This window comes from Rhinolophus sinicus, chromosome 4 (genome assembly GCF_057876585.1).
Source record: "Rhinolophus sinicus isolate RSI-liver-muscle chromosome 4, RSI-T2T, whole genome shotgun sequence".
NCBI lineage: Eukaryota > Metazoa > Chordata > Mammalia > Chiroptera > Rhinolophidae > Rhinolophus > Rhinolophus sinicus.
In genome coordinates this window covers 11,228,205-11,250,757 of record NC_142504.1, presented here as the reverse complement: position 1 = coordinate 11,250,757, position 22,553 = coordinate 11,228,205, and the positions used below count along the sequence as shown (strand labels likewise).

At 39.2% G+C, this 22,553-nt stretch overlaps 1 protein-coding gene across 3 annotated transcripts in view; it reads left to right on the top strand.

Moving 5' to 3' along the window:
* Positions 1 to 22,553, top strand: part of ITPRID1 (ITPR interacting domain containing 1) — a 103,947-nt gene that overhangs the window by 74,034 nt on the left and 7,360 nt on the right. For all 3 annotated transcript variants that reach the window (XM_019726210.3, XM_088797667.1, XM_019726208.3), the window contains exons 10-11: positions 16,809 to 16,891; positions 17,282 to 18,535. In XM_019726210.3, coding sequence (XP_019581769.3) covers positions 16,809 to 16,891; positions 17,282 to 18,535 — 1,337 coding nt within the window. The remainder of the gene's footprint in view (positions 1 to 16,808; positions 16,892 to 17,281; positions 18,536 to 22,553) is intronic.

Below are 22,553 nucleotides of genomic sequence, written 5' to 3'. Positions count from 1 at the left end.
AACCAATTAGTATGCACTGACAGGTTGGGAATTGAATCCAGGTCACCTATATTAAAGTTTAGAGACCTTCACTGTATCATCCAATATCCTTGACCCCAGGTACCATGGAGATTTTAGATTTTGTTTAGTCCAAACCATCCAATGCTTAAAGTGCCTATATCACCTCCAATATCTTCTTAAGCACCTAAAATAAGTGGGATGAATAGGTCAGTCCATAAATGTTTCCAATCAAATTATACTTTACATGGGAAAGCTAGAGCTAGATACCTTTGCTTTTGGTGGGAAAGAAGGTATGAAAGGAAGGGTGAGACTCAACTTTAACTCGAATTTTAAAAATAACTCTACATGCAGGTTTGCAAATTTATACTGTTTCTAGTAATTTAACAAATATTTATTGAGCACTGATTATGTATCCAGAGCTATAAATAATACAAAGCCTCTACAAAAGGAAGAGATGACACATAATCAATAGGAGATATATACATATATATTATATATATATATATATATATATATATATATATATATAATAAATGCAATGATTTACTCTGTTTTGTTTAATTCTATATACTCAGATCCTTAGAACATATGAAGATCCTGGTATATAATGGGTATTCAATAAATATTTATGAAATTAATTAATAATAATTTTAGATGTTTTTAAATGCTATAAAAATATAAAATGGGGTAATGGAGCATAGCATGTCCTGGCACAGAAAGCTATATTATATTGGATAAGCAAAGTTTTCTTAGGAGAGAGTACTGAATACCCTTCTTATCTGATTTTAGAACAGCCATTGCTTATTTTTTGAAACCTACTTCAGAAACAACTGCTGAGAAAACTCCTGACTCAGCAGCTTCATTTATACTTTCAGATCACAAGGAATTCTGCAACGTCCTTTCTTGTTCCCTAAAGTAAAATGGCAGGGATGAACACTGGACCTCCTGGGGTCCATTGCTATTAATAATATTTTCCATCACCATCAGCAAAGGGACGAAACAGATATTTCTTTTTAAGCTATAAACTGCAGGCTTGAGAATGTAACTTAGTTCAGATTAATTTTATATTAATTTTCATAAGGAGAACAAGGTGGCTTCTAGAAACATATACAGAAGGTGCCCAAAAAACATATACACACTTTAAGAAAGGAATGCCTACTATACATACAAACATGTAAATTGTTGGAATTCTTGCAATTTTCAAGAATTATGATTTCTTATCAAAATATATTAATAGCATTTTCTTGAATTGATTGCAGTTTTCAATTGTGGCTTTTCTTGAATGTTTTAAAATGCAAATTATTGTTAATTTACTTTTTCCCATTTATTGTATTTATGGTGAGTCCTTCAGGGCCTGGTGGTGAATATTTACATATTTGAGCCTTTTGCTTTCAATAATTAGATTTTTTTAACATGTAGGTTCTAGAGTTCAGTTGTGAATCATCCCTACCATTTGTCTTAGATTGGGTTCCCCAGAAACAAACCTTGGGGAAAGATTTGTGTTAACGTGATTTATTAGGCAGTGTTGTCAGGAAAAACGGAAAGGGAGTGCAGAAAGGGACCACAAAGAGAAGGAGGTAATACACTTTTTAACACACCCTTTCACACACTGACAAAGATCTAATTTTTTCATCGTCTCATTGATTCTACAGGCACTGCAGGTTATTTCAGCTTTGAAAATAGCTAGTACCTTCAGTCACACAATAGATTCATTCCCCAGATATTTGGAAGAGTAGTTTTCAATGGCTTTTTTTTTTTCCTTCTGGATTTCCTCTGTGCCCAAAGCAAGAAACAGCATGAGGATTATACACAAGCATGAGACAGAAAAATACAAGACCTAAAAGGTTTCTAACATGCATATGTTGGCATCATAAAAACATTAGCTTGTCTTTCAAACAATTGTCAGACTCCCAAATCTCACCTACCTACTTTATGCTTTTCCAAACCTGAGTACTTCGTTTACAAAACAAATGATTTTAATCTTGGTGGTTTGCATATACAGTGCGGTTGTCCTGGTCATATTTCAGTGTAGATAATTATGTCTTCTCTCCCTCAAACCCCCTGTTGCTTACATTCCAAGTGGCATTCTTCTTTCCCTTTTAACCAACTGCTCCGTAAGCACCCAGGGGGCAAAGAACTGGAGAGAGCTACCCCAGAGATGGTTGCCCATCAGTGGTAGGTAAGCTTGTCCCAATACAATTTGTCTATCAACTTGTTCAATTTTTAAAGCATTTGGCATCTTTCTGGAAGAAAAGCCTGCAGAAGGGACAACATTATTAGTACTCTGATAATCTCAGTAGATGTGTAGCACTTCTCTAATTAGAATGGAGATAACACCAACAGTTAAAAAGTGGTAGACCTCTGCTGACAAGGTGATTAACGTAAAGGAGTTTCTCAAAGTCAAGTATTTCACTGAGAACCTATAATAAAATCAGCCTTAAGTTTCAGATTGCCAAAGGTTTCGTACCTCTGTGCAGTATTAAGCATCTCTAAGCTAGGCAAGAGGGGTATTGAAATTGTAACCAAGTGTCCCAAACAGTTTAATTAAAAGAAAATGTGTATTAGCATAAAATCAAAATCATCTTGCTTTTTGTGAAGAAAACATCATTTTAAGTGGAAATAACAGAGTTCCGACAAAATAATTTCAGAGGAAACGCATTCCGATTGATGTCCTCCATTAACAGTGGTTGTGTAGACAAGTCTCTTACCTTCCAAATAATTCAATGCCTCATCTTTTAAGAAAAAAAACAAATCACCCATACTCTTATAATTTCCTGGTTTCTATTTCTGCCCCGCTTCGAGCTCTCACAGTACTTTGGGGACACTACTCTATCTAAAATAAGTCCAGTAAGTTGGGTTGAGAGAATGTAGACAAAATATTTGAATTTCAGGCGAAAATATTTGCTTTCTTCAGAAGAAAGGTGCTCAAATTTATTTCTAACACTACAAGTAACTGGAGGACAAGAAAAGGGAAATGGTGGGGAAAGAATGTCAGAAGCACACATATTTATTGTTGGAGCAGTTGTACTTGCTCTTCAGACACTTCCTGGTACTGGGACTTCCCTGGGATCCTAAGGAAACCTGGAGAAGACAAAAGGCCACCTAGCTCACAGACTCAGGAAATATTATGCCCTCTTGGTACCGTTCGTGGTACAGGAGCAAGGACTGTGATGTCTGTACCCAGATCAAAATGTAATCATTTCTCCAAACTTAAGACCACGTCTACTTTATGTATCTCTCTGCAATCACCACCCAATTTGCCCCTCTCCCCTCACAATAGGACTAATACCACATAACAAATCATTAGGGCTGTCCATGAGAAAATGCACAGAGGGCAAGTTGACATTACTCTCTGTGGCATCCCTGTCATGTCCCTTTCTTCTGACACACAATACTGCTAGAGACATCTGGGTGTTGCCAACTCTTGGTATCCGACGTTCAGAAAACTTTTGGCCAAGAAAGGGAAAATACAGAACATTTCTTTGCCCAATTACAAGATAGAACGTCTCCAGGAGGCTCTTCTCCTTAGAGAAGGTAGAGATGATACTAGAAAAGGTTTTGAGCCAAGAAAGCAAAAGGGAGCCAAAGGAGGCCAAAAATAGATGTCAGAAACTTCCCTTCCTTAATTGGGCTACAATGTAGAAGCCCAAAATTATAGTTGAGTATTCAGACTCACTTACAATTATTTCTAATGTGTGAATGAGGAAACCAAGATTCATAAAAGTCATGTAACTTGCTTAGGTGCACCCAGGGGGCAAGTGCTGGCATCAGAACAAAACCCAGATCAACAAAACCCAGATCTCTGACGCCAAAAGGCGTGTCCTGTCAAGTCCATGAGGCAAATAACCTAAGGATGTAACTTTGTTATAAAATGTGCTTTGCTGTTGCAGACGGCATTGTATTAGAAGCCAAAATGAATGAAATGGTTTGTGACTTGTATCTTGAGGGAGTGGGTGACGAAGCATTTCAGGACTCACTCTGTAAGACCTCATCACTTTATAGTACATATGTCTGAGAGAGGACATCCCTCTCTGCTCTCCTCCGAGACTCCCTGTTTACCTTTGTCCTCCTCCAGATTCTAAAATATATTCATGTCACTTTTAATCTGTCTATATTAACATGAAATTTTATTAGTTTTTAAATACAGATTTCGTCTCTTCTCCTTTTCTTTGTAAATACGTGCAAGGTATTTTACCTATGTCTCCATAAGCGTTAGTGCACCATGTTGAGCCAGTATGCCTACCTGTGTGAGATATTTAGGGGTGAAGATGGGGTTATAATTATTTTTAGGCAATGAGATTTTTGTCATAAAATGGAAGGCTTAATACTACATTTCTAAGCCAACTTTCAGACTTTACATATGAGGAAAGAAAGGTCCATGAGGTTTGTTCCAAGTGCCAATGGTAATTCATGACAAATCCAGATGCAAGACTGCATCTTTAATTCTGGTTATTTTATGATTAACCAATTCTCTGTGTTAATATATTCCTAACTTACTGTTTTTTTCTAACCATATCTATAAAGCTAAGTTTAAGCCGTTTAAGTTAAATACACGACACAACAGTATTTTGATGCCAGAAATAATGTCTGATTTCTCTTCAATCCGCAGAATTTACTTACTGCCTAATACACAGGGAACACTCAAAAATATGTATGTTGAGGAAACAAATGATCAAATGGGTTTTTAACTAAAGCATGTTCTTTAACAGATAAAAATTAGAGCAAGCTTTTCTTAGGATGTCTTCTTGTTAAAAAATCTTTTCGTTTATAGACTTAGGTTATAAAGGCTTAAAATAAAATGGTCTCTCCTAAAATTAAAACACTGTGTTTCGATTTAGCTACACTGAATGTTAATAAGAAAATTCTTCACTTATAGATATTTGGTGATGATAAAAATCTTCTGTACACTTTGTTAAGACTTCTTTATTGTTGGCTAAATCTGTGATTCTTCCAATGTTAAAAAGAGCCCAAGTTAATTCTAAAATCAAAGAACAGACAGAAGTTCAAGTGGGTTGTAAACTTGGCAAAAACACGTTCTACCAAGAAAAAAAGAATTCAACCTCAAAATCTGTTACTGTGCATGAATCTTCTGGTTTTCCTTTTGTAAGAGCAAAGTCCAAAAAAACAGAATCAACATCACATAAAGCAGTGGAGTCTATTTTGTGCGATAAAGATATTAAAATTTCTTGTTTGAAATTAGGCTAACCATAGAACTCCTTTTGGAGGAGTTACACAATCATGCTTGAAGTTTGGGTGTATAACTGCCGTTTGTTGATAACATTTGAAATGGCCACCACTAATCTGGTGCTACTAGGTGGAAATAAGTGTTTCTAAGATATTTTTGTTTGCATTTTACTATCTGTATATCCCTGGTTGTCCTTTTCCCTGTTACTCTGCTTCCCTTTGCTATCATGAATATCACCAAGATAGACACCACAGCTTGATTTGATTGTTTCCCCGTCGGAGGTCTTCAGGAATTCTCTTCAAAATAGCTTTTAGCATTTGAATCCAGTTTTCACAGGTCAGTGAAACCACCTCTAAAGGAGAAGCCAGTGCTGCTGGGGCTCCTTAGATCAAGGGACTTAGTTTTAAACAGGCCCATAGATTCATGCTATCAAGGCCGTTTTACACTTCGCAAGGGCTAACGACATTTTCAAAGTTCATGCTCAGAACAATAGACTGAGAACTTCCGGAAGGGAGAGTCAGAATTTTCTTCACTATATATCCCTATAATCCAGCAACACATGTTGGGGAAGCTGTTCTGGGGCACTTTTCATTGTCATCAAGTTAAATTACATGGCATTCTTAGTATTTTTATTTACTATCTATTTTATCCGTAATCTGTGACTTTGTCCACTAGACAAGCTGCTCAAATGCTGGGCTGTGTTTTCCACTTTTTATTGTTTATGCAGCCCCTGGTACAGAGTAGCCCATCAGTAAATGGTGTTAAGTGAATGAATTAGGTTGTTGTTAAATGAATGAATACATATATATGTGTATATATATATATATGTGTGTGTGTGTATATATATATATATATATTCATATACCAGAGGTGCCAAAAACATGCATACAAGTGGACACTTTTGTCAACGTTGCTCAAGCAGTAGTTTGCTGTAATCAGAAGTGTCTGGACGCTGAGGGTAACCACTTTGAGCACCTCTTGTAATTGCAGAAGTCAAATGTGACTTGTATGTATCTTTTGTTATTGGTATATATTGAGCATTACAATTTTAATAGTTTTTCCTTTCTATGGCACCATATATATATAATTTTTATCAGAATTTAAAATGACTCGAAAGCAGTAAAAAATAACAGTAGTGCAAAAACAGGTGACATGAAGATATTCTTTAGAGAATCATTAACATGAACAGGACCGAGAGATGAAAGTGTTTAAATATGACAGTTATGGAAGGCAGTGCCCCAATCCTCTGTCTGTCTTTCCTCCAAACTTGAGTTAACTGAGGTTTCTAAAAACCCAAACCTCCTTTTTACTAAAAAGCAAATTAATCAGAATTAAAATGAAAAGATAGAATGCTATGTGAAAACTAGATTAACCATAGCAGGCCATTCGTAGTTGTCCAGTTGATTGTACTGGGTATATCACTCAGGCAGGAAAGAGATAGCATATTCAAAGGGTATAACTGAAAAAAGGTTTTTGAAAAGGAACTATTTATTGAGGTGGGCTGAATTCAAGGAGTCAATAAGAGCTAGGGAAGACCCCAAGGCTAGCAAGAATAGAAAGCCATGATCACTCATAGGTCTGAAAAAGCGGAGGGAAAGAATCATGTTACTGGAGCCTGGTAAAAGTTGAAACCTTAGAAGAGAAACACTTCACCAGGAGCTCTTACCAGGAAGTGATGCAGTTATTTGCCCAAAGCATCCTGAAGGAGGTGGCAGTGAATAAATGCTCCATGCTCTTCCTCATGCCTGTCAATCTCCTACTTACACTAGCACATCCTACTGACTGAACGCAGTGAAAATCTGCAGCATAAACGAGGCAGAGAATGACTGGAGTAGGGGTAATGGAGGCAAGGAATGGAAAATGGAGAACAACCAACACACAAGTGACTTCCCTGAGAGTGCCCTTTGTCTCTGATGCAGCCATGAGTCCTACAACTCTCCCCCAGAAAACAGCTAGATGAAAATCATAAGCCTGATTCCTGATGAAAATCTGAGTTCTCCTGCTTTGTGACTCTAAAATATATATTTTTTTCCTTTTGCATCTGGATTATTACTTTTGATGAAGTAGGCTGCTATGTGAAAGGACTACTACTGCCTCTCACTGTCTGAGCATGTGACATAATCACCTGCCAATCAACTGGTTAATTCAAGCAAGGATAATGTTTGCTCCCAGACAGTTCACAAGAGAAAAAAACATTTGGACTGGTTGTCTCTAGAATTATGATAGTTGAATCAGTACAGAAATGAAAAGCTCCAAAGAAATTAGTGTTACAAAATTTGCAGTCCACCTAGTGTCTCAAATGGTGATGGGGACATTGTTAATTTTACCTTGCAAACTACTATTGTTCTATTTTCAAATAAGAAATTAGCACTGGATCTAAATTAGAATTTGTTATGACATTCTTCCAGGACAATGAATACAGATTTGCTATTAAAGTTGGATCTGTGCCCCTCTTCTTGTATTAGGAATATCTATCAAATATCTATGTAGACAAAGAAGATATATGTTTTCAAATACAATCTGTTCTGTGTTAGAAGTATTTCATTGGAGGAGAATTCTAATTTGTTCCATTGCTAGATTCTGCATGACCAAACCCCCTACTGCTTGATGCCACTTAGCTCCAAGCACACTGGTCCTTTTCTCCTCTAGATAGAAACATAGTTTGTTGGGGATGGGGCAGAGCGATATCACTGTCACTTCCTCCGAATATCTGACTGTAAAGTGTCCTTTTCAATTTGTTAAGGTAGTGTGTTAATCTAACAATTTGTAAGAAAATAGTATTGAAAGGGATGCCAGAGGAATCATTGTGAATGATGCATTTAAAAATACAATGGTCCTACTGTGTGGAGCCAAAGAGAAGGTCATGCTCACTTACCTCTCAGAACACCCTCTTATTAGATGCCAGAAGATAGTGGGTGCACACCCATCGCTTTTTGAAGTGGAAATTTTGCAACTCCAGGATTCTATACCCTTTTGAGTTGTCACATATTTGTGAAGCAACACTTGAGATAAGCAAAGTCTCAGGAAGTAAAGCTCTCACATTTGCGTTCTGATAAAGAAATGTCAAGGATGTACACCAGCCTACTGAACGAGGAGGTTGTGTTTAAGAGGATAGGCAAGGCACTGTCTCAGGAATTGTAAATCATGCAGACATAATACAAATATCATGAAATTCTTAAAAGAGAAGAAACATGAAAATAGTTTAACTACCTTTTGGATCTGAACTCCTAGGTCATGTCATTGAAAGCTGAATGTAGAAAAAAATGAAATTGTCAACAAGTAACGGATTCCTTGGGGGAGTCTGTAGATATTGTTTAATTCTTGACGTTGCTAATAGCAATTTGAAATATGCTTGAATTTTTAAAGCTACCACTCATTACATTTTAAAACATATTCTATGACTTCTGAATTATCAAAGGAAAAAAAAAGGCAATCCAAAAAATGTACTCCACCTGGCAAAAGAATAAATGTTGAAAATTAACTATATGAATAATACTACCAAATATTGAGGTTAGGCACTGTGCTAAATGTTTTATATTATTTCTTTTAATCCTCATTTAAGACTCTGAGATAGCTATTTTTATAATGCTGTGCAAAATCAGGTCTGCTTACATGCAAAGTTATGGTCTTTATTAATACAACAGTGGGATAGCAAATCTAGATTATAAGTTGCATCCCAATTCTCATTGATTAGTATTAGCCATTCATAATGTTGAACGATAAATATTCTGAGGCCAAATCCCAGGTCAGCAGAAAAGACTGTCATGGACATTTAGTGATGCCTCTTTTCAGAGCAAGAGGGAGGATTTTCATCAAGTATGCCACACATTTACTACATCAATCGCAGTTACAAAAGTAAATCCAATTAAAAAGAATGAAACCACATGGCAGTGAGATTATATAGTATTTGTCTTTCTCTGTCTGACTTATTTCACCTAGCATAATACCTTCTAGGTCCATCCATGGTGTTGCAAATGGTAAGAGTTCATTCTTTTTTATGGCCAAGCAATATTCCATTATATATGTACCACACCTTCTTTATCCAGTTATCTGTTGATGGGCACTTGGGTTGCTTCCATATCTTGACTATTGTAAATAGGACTGCAGTGAACGTAGGGGTACATGTATGTTTTTGAGGTAGTGTTTTGGATTTCTTCAGATAAATACCCAGAATTGGAATGGTTAAAGGAAAGAATGGAGTTTTGCAGTAGACCACATCAGGTTCTGCCTCTGTCACCCAGTCTCTTCAGAATATTAACCGTGGCTTGTCCCACAGCAAAAAATGTGTTTCAAAGCTATAGATAACACAAATAGACTTTAGAATGAAGATCAAAATTATCCCTCGACAAGATGGAACCACGGTCCCAAATTCACTAGGTCAAATTTTAGAAGAATACAAATGAAATCATTCATGTAGTCTTCACAACATGTATTTCCCAATGTCAAAACAGAGAGTGATCTCAGTATGACCCAACCACAGGAACACAACTTCTGACTAGTCTGATGCAGCCTTAGTCTGTGTGTGTAGAAGTAAAATATCCAGAAGAAGGAAAAGTCGTCCTCTGTTCCATGCTAGTCAGATCCTATCTCAACTTCTGAATCTAGTTCTGGGTGCCAGATTTTATTGCAGACATGATTAAATATGAGGTTATTTAAAAGTATGAGACACAAAGGGCCTGGAGCCCCCACCCTGTGAGGGCTAATCTAAAGGATCTGGGGAGATTTACGCTGAAGAGAAAAGGCCTGGACAGTACATGAGAAAGAGGGAGAGACTGTTCACTGTTACTGCGCGGAGCAGAACTATGGCCAACAAACAGAAAACGCTAAAGTAGATGTGGCTCAATGTAAAGACGCGTCTTCTAAAAGGTATGATGTGCTCTGACTACATAGGAGTTGGTCCATGTCACCACAAGTGTGTAAGCACTAGCTAGATGGCCATCTATGAGGAATGTTCTGGAAGGGATTCCTGCATTGGGATTGTGTGTGGCACCATCCTGACTTCCAACCAAGAGGGTGGGGGCTGTGGGCCGACTGTGCCCATAGAGATTTTGTTTATATATCTAAACCGAGAGAGGTTTTGCATAGATATAGTGCCAAATAAATCATTTTAAATTATTTTTTAAAAATGCTTTTGGGGGGAACGCACACTCTCAGGTCCAAGAAACCCACGTGGCTCTTCACTGTCTAAATCCTAGTTACTTCGCATACGTACCTACCTGCCCAGCTCCTAAAGGCATTTGAGTTCCCAGAATCTGTAATGTCCGGTCCACTTGAACGATTCCGCTTCACCACAGAGCTGTCACAGAATTTTCTACCATTGGGGGACAGAAGAGAGAGGAACTTGACAAAGAAATAGGTGAAGCAGAGAAAAGGTGAAGATGGTCAACCCCAAATAGTCTGAGGAGGGACCCCTTTCTTTCGCTCCACACAACTCCAGTGTACATCACACCCCTAAAAAGTTTCCTTTTCTTTTCTCCCTCCCTTCATTTATGTTTCGATTCTGTAGCCTCCCCGCCCCACCCCTACCCAACCCCAGCTTCTAGCAATTCAGACTGTTAAGTGTAAAACTTGCCACGTATGATTCTGAAGATTTTACCAACCCAGCTCAGAAAAGCAGGCCTTCCGGTCAGTTGACTCTTGTTAGGAAGTTTATGGGTCTCGCATTCCAGGGACTCTGGGCAGCGCCCTGGCTCCTCTGTGCTGTGGTTGGTGTAATACTGCCACCTCGTGATGGTTGGAACAAAGTGCCTGAGGCATCTGTCTCCTCCCAGGTAGTAATATTTCAAACGGTGGAACAATCCTTCCCAGGCAGGGTCCACCTAATTGGGAGGGTAAAATCTAACTCTGTGAAGAGTCTTATGCTGAAAAAGGTAATTTCTAATAAATCTTAATATTAATAATTATGCTCATTAATGGCATTTAATGATGTTAATAGTGATTGAGTTCTAATAGGTAATATTTAGACTATGTTCAGCAGCAACAATTTATATGCACAATTAATATCATCTTTTACATGTGCAGAAAGTCTTCATGATATATTATTGGATATGATCCTTATCACAACCCCACAAGTAGCATATTATTACTATATTCATTCTTCTCCCCATAAGGAAACAGACTAGAGGGCGTACGTGCCATGCCTGAGATCATGCAGCTAGTAAGTAGGAGAGTCAGAATCTGAACCCAGCAGGTCTGGCTCCAGATTTTCTACCGGTATGAAAATCTTGGTTATGGGCCCTAACCGGATCTTAGTAGCATACAATACAGAGAGGTGAGCCCCTCGAGCTAGCGGTTGGCAGAGTAGGGGAACCAGCAGTTTAAGGGGCATGACAAACTCATGCAGGGGTTGGGGGGTGGTTTGGAACAGGACCCACCCAGTAGTGGAGGGTTTGAATAATCAGATCTAGTGTTGGATGTAAGGTGGGACGCTGAGGACCCAATCAAGTGGAGTAAGGAAGAGCTATGGCTCCTTGGGCGTATTCAGTGCGTAGGGAAAACCCTAGTGGAGGTGATGAGGCTTCTAAAATCCTCCCGGTCTTGGGCTAGGTAGTTTGAGGAACTGGGTTGGCCAGGCCTGGGGGTGCTGGTACTACTTGCATTTCTCTCGTCAGGTGCCATATCGTCTTCCCCTGTGTCATGCTCTCCCTCCCGTTACATATTGGGTGTGAGGGTGTGGTAGTGATAAATGATCCCCATTTGTATTTGTTTGTTTAATCATCTATGGTAGCCCTCCTGGGCCAGGCGATTTCTCATCCTTTGTATCATTTAATTCTTACAATCCTAGAAGAATATTTGGAATTTGCAAAGCCAATTTCGAGATGTTTATTGTCTAGTTGCTGAAAATGTACCCACCTTATAGGCAAGAAAGAGTTTTAGCCTCTTAAAGAAACTACACCAAACCATCGGTCAATTGGCCCACCATTTTACTTGGTGACTCTCTCAAAATGATTCAGATACATGTACCTGACTTCTAAAACACGAGCTAAATAAGTCTCTACTCCTGAGAGACTATGTCCAATTACACTATTTTATCTCACCATCTAAGAGAGGCTGTCAAAATCTGGTTGTTTCACAAATTCACTTAAATGAGTTCCAGAGGTTATTTTTGCTTACTTGTTTTTGGTTTTGCACTTTACACAAGTACGGTTCACTAAAGGTAACGGTTATAAATATACTCCCCTTTAGATGAAACTAGTCTTCCTATCTTTTAGAGACCCTTTATATTTTGGGTTGCCTATTTGCATTTGTTGATAGGGACAAATGGGCTCCAACGTATACTTTTGGTTTAGTGCTCTAATGCGTAATTTCATCCCAGAGTTGTAAGAAGGATTAGCAAACGTTTTACATGAAGCTTAAATTCCAGAAGAGTACTTATCTAGAAAATTTCATGAATAATGATGTATCAGGACTCCTTCACAGCGTGTGGTGCAAATTTTGCACCAGAACATATAGGAAGAGCAAGAGTTTCCGAAGTTAATCATAATAGAAAGATGCCATAGAGACATAATGCCAAGAGATGAGGCAATTTCAGAGCTAGCTCTGTCAACACTAAGGGGCACGTTGAAGGGAGTTCACCCTAATTGCACAAGCTACATTTTCTGAGGCATGTCTTCACTCTCTAGAAGAAGGCTTGGTTCTGCTTCTCCTTCTCAGAATGAAGGTCATTTCCTAAAGTCTCCATAACCAAGCCACACCTGTCTATGACGAATCAAGAAAGAAGCGTAAACATAGTATATTATAGTGGCTTTTGAACTTTCTTGAGGATTTGAATACCTTTTATCAACATAAATATATAAGAAATATTTTTAAAAAGAAAGAAAAAAAGAGTTTCCAAAGTCTGTTTTGTCCATCCTTGAGCAAAGTCCAACCCACCTGTTGGATACCGTTGGGTCCCCTACTGTTTATAGTACGCAGATGGGCCGTGGGGGCTGGAAGTCAGTTCTGAAGAGTTTTAATATAGGCTGAATTAATTATAACAAGAGCAGGGAAGTGTCAAATATTATGCTATATTGTATAAATCATTACACTAGTTAAAGTATTATACAATTTCCTATAACAAATACACAATGAGTGTACACTACTTCCGTGGACAGCAAGTAAACAAGTATTCTGTGACCCAGCTTAAAGACTCTATAAGAATTATGCTTCATAGTTAAAGTATCACAGACCATTCCTTCCATACGAATGAATCAATTTTATAACAGGTGTTTAATTTTTTTAGTCTTCCAGGTATTTATTATAAACCCCACACTACATTGTTGTTGTTTTTGTTTAAAGAGTCAATTATCTTTTAAAAGATTTAGATAACAAATCTTTAAAACTCATGGATACATGTTTTTTCCTTTCGATATTTTAAAGCTGTCACTCCACTGTCTGCTTGCATGGATTATTTCTGATGAGAAATATGCTGCCTTCCTTATCCGAGTTTCCTCTGTGTGTAATGTATCTTTATTCTCTGGCTTATTTTAAGATTTTCCTCTTTATCATTGTGTTGGACAGTTTTGATGTGCCTTGTTATAGTTTTCTTTATAGTTCTTATGGTTGGGGTTTGTTGAACTTCTTGAAACAAAATTTTGTTTGAAACGTTTCGTCCAAGTGCTCCCTCTACAATTCTGGGATATCCAATTACCTATAAATTCGACAACTTGGAGTGGTCCCATGGCTCACTGATGCTGTTTTGATTTTTTTTAATTTTTACTCTTTTATTCCTGTCTTTAATTTGGGATCATTTCTATGGCTATGTCCTCAGTTTCACTAATCTTTTCTTCCGCAATCTCTAAAATGCTGTTAATCCCATCCAGTATAAACTTTACCTGAGACATTATAGTTTTCATATTTAGAATTTCAATTTGGGTATATTTTAATATCTCACAATCTCCACTTAACATATTCAATCTTTCTTCCAGCCTCTTGAACATATGGACTATAGTCATAACAAGTGTTTTAATATTCTAGTTGCTAATTCTAATGTCCATATAAGTTTTAGGTTGGTTTCAGTTGATTGATTTTTCTTCTTGCTATGAGCCATATGTTTCTGCTTCATTGCATGGTTGTTGTTTTTTTAATTAGATGCCAGATATTGTGGATTTTACCTTGTGGGTGCTTGATATTGCTGTATTCCTATAAATAGTCTTGAACTTAGGTATGGGACACAGTTGAGTTACTTGAAAACAGTTTGATCCTTTCAGGTGTTGCTTTTATGATTTGTTGGGTGAGACCAATGCTCGTGCTAGAGCTCATTACTCTTCACTCTTGAGGCAAGACACTTCCACGTACCTATCCTTCCAGCACCCAGTGATTTTTGGAATCTGGCTGCTGGGAGCATGCATTATTCCAGTCCTGGGTGAGTGTTGGGCACTGTGTCTTCTAGTGCTTTCCAATGCTTCTTTCCTCAGTCTTTGGTATTTTCTCACGTGCACGAGCGGATCAGTATTCAGAGGAATACTTAAGAGGGACTCTCTAGAGTTATCTCTTTGTGCAGTGCTCTGTTCTCTCCCACCTTACTCTGTGAACTCTAGGTGGCTCGCTCTTTCAAGATTCTTAGTTCTGTCTCCTCAACTTAGGGCGTCTTCTAGGTTCGGTAGGGGTTTACCTTCCTTATCGCATGGCTTATAAACTCTCTCAAAGCAGGAAGCTGGGTAATTGTAGGACTCACATTCTTTGTTCCTGCCTCTCAGAGACTGCTATTTTTAATTACCTAATGTCCATTTTCTTGAAACCATATTTTCCTATACTTTGTCCAGTTTTTTCATTGTTGTCAAATAAGAGGAAAAGTCTAGTTTTTTTAATTATTCCAGTTTGCCAGAAGCAGAAGTCTTACCTAGATCCATGACTAGTAAGCATTTGCCATATTTCACCTTTAACTATATAACAAGAAGTAACAGACATTGTTTCCTCAAAACTTTGCTCAAATCTCTTCCATCTCTCTAGGAGTCAGCTATTAAAAACCTACATTATCTGAGTTTTAGCCTTTCATTTTATTTGAAGAGAGTGAATGAATATGGAGTTTATAAGTTTTAATTCTACAAAGCTAAGTTTCTTTCTTTTTATGTTGATCTCAGGGTGAGGTAGCTGGGATTTGGGCTGGGTGGACCACCTCTGGAACCATGTCTCTGCCAGCAGCCTTTGCTCAGACACATGGGCAATTACGGCTGGGGGAAGGCAATCCCACAAGGAGATGAGGTACTGCGGCCCTTGCTAGTGCAGCTATCCTTGAAGGATGGATCTAGAACACCTAAGCAGAAGTTGGATTGTTTCTTTGTTGTTGTTTTTCTTTCTTCTAACTCCTCTGCAGCATCTAGTTCTTGAAGCAAAAGCAAATTCCCTATTTCTCATGTAGGTACCAGATATCCGTGCATTACATCCACCAGCAGTCAGCTTTTTCCTTTCAACCCATTCCTAACAGCCATGCCCAGCCTTTTCTCCCAGGACAAATATGGCTCCTCCTTCTGCTTCTTGTATTATAAGGATTCTACATTCCAACCACCCACCTCCCTGAGACTTCCTATTCTAGTTTATACTGTAGCTGGAAGCATTTCTCATTCCAGAAGAGGGGAAACAATCCTACGATTTAGTCTTTAGCACACTGACGCCCTGATAGCCACCCATTTCCCCTGGCCCCATTAATATAACCTCAAATTTATGTAAGAAGTTACAGGCAGATTTAGAATTTCAAGAGGCTCATGTTTACAGGGTCATTACCTGCCTACACATATAACATTGTTCTTTCTCTGCCCCTTCCAGCCTCTCAAAGTTATAAGAGCAGCAGTCTAAAACATGAGCACAGATTTGTAGTCATCTAAATAGAGTCCAAATGTGGTCAGCAAGGGATTCTTACCCAACATTTACTAAAAAGAAAAAAGAATATATATGTCTTAATCCATTTGGGCTGCTATAACAGAATACCACAGACTGGGTGGCTTATAAACAACAGAAATTTATTTCTCACAGTTCTGGAGACTGGAAGTCCAAGATCAAGGTACCAGCAGATTCGATGTCTGGCGAGGACCCACTTCCTCGTTCATAGATGGTCGTTCTCTTGCTGTGTCCGCGCATGGTGGGAGGGGCCAGGGAGCTCTCTGGGGTCTCTTTTTATAAGGGCACAAATCCCATTAATAGGAGCTCCGACCTCATTACCAGATAACCCCCCAAAAGCCCCACCTCCTAATACTATCACCTTGGGTATTAGAATTTCCACATATGAATTCAGGGGGGACATGAATATTCAGTTTATTGCATTATGTATACAAACAGATATATAAATTGTGGTCTTTATTGTTCTGTTAGCGTGACATTTAAGGCATATGCATTTCCTTCTGGTTTTTCTACCTCTTAACAAAGACGCATCTCACAATCACATTGTTATTTAGTTCTAAGAGATGTTAGTCCTCGTCCTTTGTTTCGTGTTTTATTCCTTGTATCAGGAAACCAGTGATGCAATTTTCCATGGACCCTTTGACAGCTGAGGAAAAACTCCTCAGACTTCCCTCATTCGTTTATACTTCCACGCAGTGGACATTTAGGGAGGGTCTACAGCATGTCAGACAGAGAGCATTGGATCCTGGTCTTGCTGTCAGCCTGTTTTCACTATACCCACTGCAGGCCTCTTTGTTTCTTTCCGCAGGTGTCACGGTGAACAGAGCAAACAGCTGCCAGTCTGACAGCAGCGGGTTCCTGGAGGAACCACCAGAACCTCCACCCCTGCAGGTAGAAGGGCACTTAAGCGTTGGAATAGGAATAGAAGGAAATGGAAGTATGAAGTACGCTGCCACAATTGGAAAGGGCAACCAAAGCTTAGAAAACACACGCCACAGGCACCAAAGGGACAGGGGACAATGGAGTCATACTGGACAGTGTGCCAGAAAGCTCGGCATTCTTTTCCCTTCTATCTCCTAGGATTTTACTAAACAAAGAAGCTAAGCCTCACAGAAAGAAGGTCCCAGTTAAAGTAGTAAACTGACATAAACCTGAGTTTGTGACCCTTATGTCCTGACTCCTAAGCCGAGGGTAATGATAAGGGGGGAAAAATACTGTTCTTAAACCTGGTGCCGCCCCCACCTTCCTGACCATTTGCCTCCATCCTTGTTTCTTCCACAGAAGCCTTGCTCGCTAGGCAGCCAGAGTCCTGGTGAGAACGGATGTAGAAAGCCAGTGGATCAGAGCCAACGCTTTGTGCCATCCCAAGGCTGCCAGCAAGCGTCAGATGAGCTTGATTCCAAGAGTGTGGTGAGCACATCTTTTTCAAGTCAAGACTGGAGCATCTTGGAAGCAAAGGCCTCAACATCTGTGGTGGAGAAAGCGTCTCAGTGTGAGGCCGTGGAGGGGACACCAGAAGTGTTGACCCCAGATATGGCCTTTGACAAGGCCCCCACGGGGGGAGAACACCCAAGGAAAGAGAGCCATCTGAGGCAGCACCCGCCCATGCCCCAAACTGCACACGAGGCCAGTGCAGCTATGATTTCCTCCAAATGTGATCATCCTCTTGGGTGTATGGCGACTGATGTCACAGACGTGAATGATGGGTTTCTGAAGCCTGAGGGACTTGGGGGGCTGGATGCGCAAAGCCACCACCGTGAGCCTCAAAAATCACCTGGGATTGATCAAGCTCGAGACAAGTTCCTTCATGATGACTCCAAGGCCCCAACAAGAGGAGAAAGCAGTAACCTCTGTCCTCATGTCAACAACAGCTTGCTGACGCGAGCAAGTCCACCACCGCATGTCCCCAAGCCCAGTGACCTTATTCAAACACCCAGAAAGTCCATTCCCCACCTAGATAAGCTGTCTGGAGGTACTACTCCCCAAGAGAAGCCAAGGTGTAGTGTTAGGGGTCAAATACCATGTGGGGCAGAATCTGAGATGGGAAATCTTCCTCCAAATGCTGACTCAAAGGCGTTTATCTCCAAGTCTGTGAAAATCCAGATGTCCTCCTGTTTAGCATCGGCTGCTCAGAATGCTATAGCCTTGGGGACTGATTCTAGAAGAACAGTTTTAGAATGCACTGTGTGTGACCCTGTTACCACAACAGAACCAGGACTGGGGACAGAAGCAAGACAGCTCAATGACGTTTCCATTCAGACTTACATATGTGAGCCCAGGTGCCAGCCCCTCGCCAGATCTGTCTCTCTAGACACAGGCTTCCCTAGTGTCTACCCAGTGGGCACCTGCCATGCTCTACCTGCCCACTGCTGCGTCTGCTATCATCACCATGCCCACTGCCACTCAGAGAGACAAAGCCCCAGCCCTGTGGCCTCGGCCTGCAGGCATTGCCCCTTCTCCCATAGCCATCCGGAAGCCCAGGTCATGAAGACTTTGAAAGTCCTGCAGGACACTACAGTGAGGGAGCTGTGTTCTGTAAGTATTAACTCTGTAATGATGGGGAGGCAGAGGTAGCAACAGCAAACACCTCAGGGATGACGTTTAGCCTTCCTGTTCCAAACGGGAGCTCTCAGAGCATACCTTTCCATTGCATATCATGTGCTTTATTGTTTAGGGTATTTTCTCACAAATTTCTTCCTTTGATACTTCCAATCGCCTTGTGGAGGAAGGAAGGCAAATTTTATTATTAACCCCATTTTACAGAGGAATATAGAGTAAGTTCATATGTAAGTTTGTAAACATTAATGTATCTGAACCTCACCTCCAGTTTAACTGAACACTTCTGTCTTAAATTTACTTAGCTATGCAATCTTGCACACGCCATTTAATCTCTCTGTGCCTAGCTCCTGGTTTGTAAAATAGGGAGGCCATTCATGCCACTGCAACAGAATTGTTTTAGGATTAAATGACAGAAAGCTTATAGAGCACTCAGCACGCTCAGTCCCCACAGTGCCCAGTCCATAGAAAGCCCTAGGCCGTGCTAATGGTGTGCTAGTTACTTTTATTGTCAATTTTTGTTACTGTTTTGTTAGTGTTCAGGTGTTGAATCTAGAGCGTCTCATATCGAATATATTGACTTTTGATCTACCTTTGCTAAGCTTTTGTAAAAGTGGACATTGGGGTTACTGAGAACTGAATGCCCCTCATTCCTGTTCAGCCCTGGTAAATCAACAGGCGTTTAATGAGTCCTTCCGGTACCCCATCTTCAGCAGGTCTCAGAGCGAGAAACAATGTAGGCTGTCAAGGTTAGCCGTTGATTCAAAAAGTTAAGAGTATCACACATGAAACTGTGCTACTCTCTACATGAGTGGGAAAGAAAAGATATCACAGATAATGTAGGACCACAGCTGTTCGAAGGCAAGTGAAGGCAACTATGATTCACAGAGTGCCTACTCTTTGGTGCCTTTCAAATTGCCTTCCCATTCTTTTAATTCCATAAATATTTATTGAGTCCCTAATACATGCCAAGTCCTCCCGGTTTTACAGGCAAGAAAACTAGAACTGAGAGAGTTCAAGTAATTTTCCCTACATCCCACCACTACTAAGTGGTAAGTTCAGATTCAAATTTAAGTTTAGCTGACATCCGGTTCTTAGACAATACACTCCAAACAAAGATGTGTTCAACTTTAAAATATCTACATTTATATGAGTATAATAGTAACGCAAGAAAATGATTGTGTGAAAGGTAAGACAAAGTACTATATGGTACTTCAACATATAGAAATCTCCATAAATGTAACATAAACATAGAAAATGATTGCATGAAATATAAAATAATTGATTACATTAATTTCTTTTACAAATTATAAGATTCCCAAGCATCTGGAACATTTTTAAATGAGTCAGTAATGAGGGTTGAACTAGTGAAAGAAGGCATGGAGATCAATTCTGGGCATATTATCCAGAAGTTAAGTGGGAGAAAAGCACAAAGGCTGATATTCAGCTGGGGTCCTTTGGAGTATCAAAAGACCCAGGTTCAAATCCTGTGGCATAATAAGTCATCACCACCACCATCATCATCATCATTATCATCACTGATATTTATTAAGGGACTTTACATGCTGTAAGGCAGTAGTTTTCAATTGGGGATAATTTGCCCCTGCCCCCGGTGACATTGGCAATGTTCGGACACATTTTTGGTTGTCACAAGTGAGGTGGGTGCTACCATCTTTAGTGAGTAGAGGCCAGGGATGCTACTAAACATCTTACAATGCACAGGGCGGCCCCCACCACAAAGAACTATCTGGCCCAAAATGTTGACAGCGTCAAGGCTGGAAAACTCAGCTCTAAGGAAATAAACAGTTACTTGCCCACATAGTTCGTGTAGAAAAATGTTAGGGATGGAAGATAACTAGAGAAGGTGACATTTTAAGAGGCTGTGGGGGGAGGAAATGATTAAATCCTATAATTAGTTACTCCAGTTTTCATGATGATAACCAGGTTGTCGGTCTAACATATCCTTTTTCTAATTTACATTTGAAGATAAGTTTTACAGTGACATATAAATTAAACCATGTTTAGTTTTATATTTTGTTAAAAATAATGAAGTGTAAAACAATCAAAATTGTGTTAAAAACCCCAGAAGAAATGGTCCTTCTAGACCTACCCAAAGTCATTCTTTTGGTGTAAATGCTGCAGATATATATTCCATAATTGGATACTACCACCCTTAAAAACAATTATAAATCACTTACTGATTGTGTTAAGAAGAGAAATAACCAGCATATATCCCTAGAACAAGAAGTTAGAAGTCTGTTGCATTAAATTGTCTTCGGGAAACACTATCACTTAATTTATTAATATTGAAATCAAGTATCTATGGCAACAGCTGTATATTGATACTCCATTAGCTTATCATTTATTCAGTTATATGACTACACATGAAAAAAGAGGAAAGGGCAGTTCAGCTTCCCATGGCACAAAATGAAAATGCAACCTACCTATGGAGGTTTTTGGTGTGGTTGAGGTGACTGTGACAAGTCAGTGCACACAAAGGAGACTCCTGAGTCCAGAGTGACTCAGTCATTCAAAGGGAGGACCTGACTATGGGTGCCAGGAAAATGGCTGGTCCATGAGGCAAAGCATAGCCTCCAGAGAGCCTGGCTTATCAATTAGTACAGCCCAGTGACACCACTAATATGAAAGGTTTCATGTAAGGTGTGAAGGGTTTATAAGATTTGAGGGCATCCTTTGAATTCTTGGGAGCATGGTTCTGGGACTGAAAGAGCAAGTGGGGATGTGGCATGTGGGAGCATAGTAACAGGCAGAAGGATTGCAGCTTCTGGGACAAAGGTAGGCTGGGAAGAGTAAGAGATGGACAGCACAGGGGACCTATATAAAACTTTTGTATAGATTTTAAACGAATAGGAGTTTGGATGTGAGTGTGCATACCACCATCCATGTCCTCTAATGCCTTGTCTCATGTGGCCTTAGCCTTCTCTCCTCTTAGAATTTGCAATGACGACAAAAAGTACTTTTATATCAAATTGATTTAGCATTATATACCTTCTGAAATGCACACGGTATTGGGTTATACGAGAAAACAATGCATTTCTCCTTATTTAAATCCAAGGAACCACAAACATACACTTGAAGGAAACAACCAAAGCATACACATACGTGCATAGGGGTGCATATTTGCCCTCCTATCCAGGTGTATATACATGTGGAAAAGTAAGTGCAAATAAGGTGTTTCATTCTTCAATGAGAGGAAGCTCCTTAAAGAAACTAAAGAACAAAGAGAAAAATCATCTACAGTGAGTGAGCCTGGGTTTGTAAGGCCTGAAAAATATCCTGCAAAAAAAAAATGACTCTAAGTTAAATACTAAGTGCTAGCTAGGATTAGAAAAAATATTTATGAAAACATTATCTAGACAATAGGTCTTGGACCAAGTAAAGATTTTAGGCAGAGACAGATACCATTTTTTGCATGACAATGGGAGCTCCGTACAGGTGTTGAAGTTAAGAGAACTTTTAGGTTGAGGACTCAGAAAACCATCCCCACCTCGCCCCCTCCACCCTGTCCTTACATAGCAGTATGTAACAGTACAGACAAATGCTTGACTAGTAAATGCCATTTTTGTGGCCTTGTGAGTGACCTAAGCTAATGGTTTATTGATATAATTAAATTCTTATGTATAAGTGAATACACATAACTGATTTGTTAATTTAAAAAATATTTCTGGGAAAGAAAACAAGATGTATCAGACATAAGATTTTTGGATACTAGTAAATTCTTCTATAATGTTTATGGTTTAGATTTAAAGAAAAAAAGAAAAGCATACAAAGTTTAAAAGGTAATATGAGCCAATTCAAAAGTTCAGTGTTTTTTGGTGGCCTTACTCTTATTATTGAAGTTGCATGTTTTACTGGACTTGGATCAGTAGAGCAGACCTTGCATTATATTGGGTTATAAAGCAGCTCTTTCATTGTTGTTTTACTAAAAATACATTTTTATTATTAACTTAAAAGCCAAGAATGTCAAGTGTTTAAG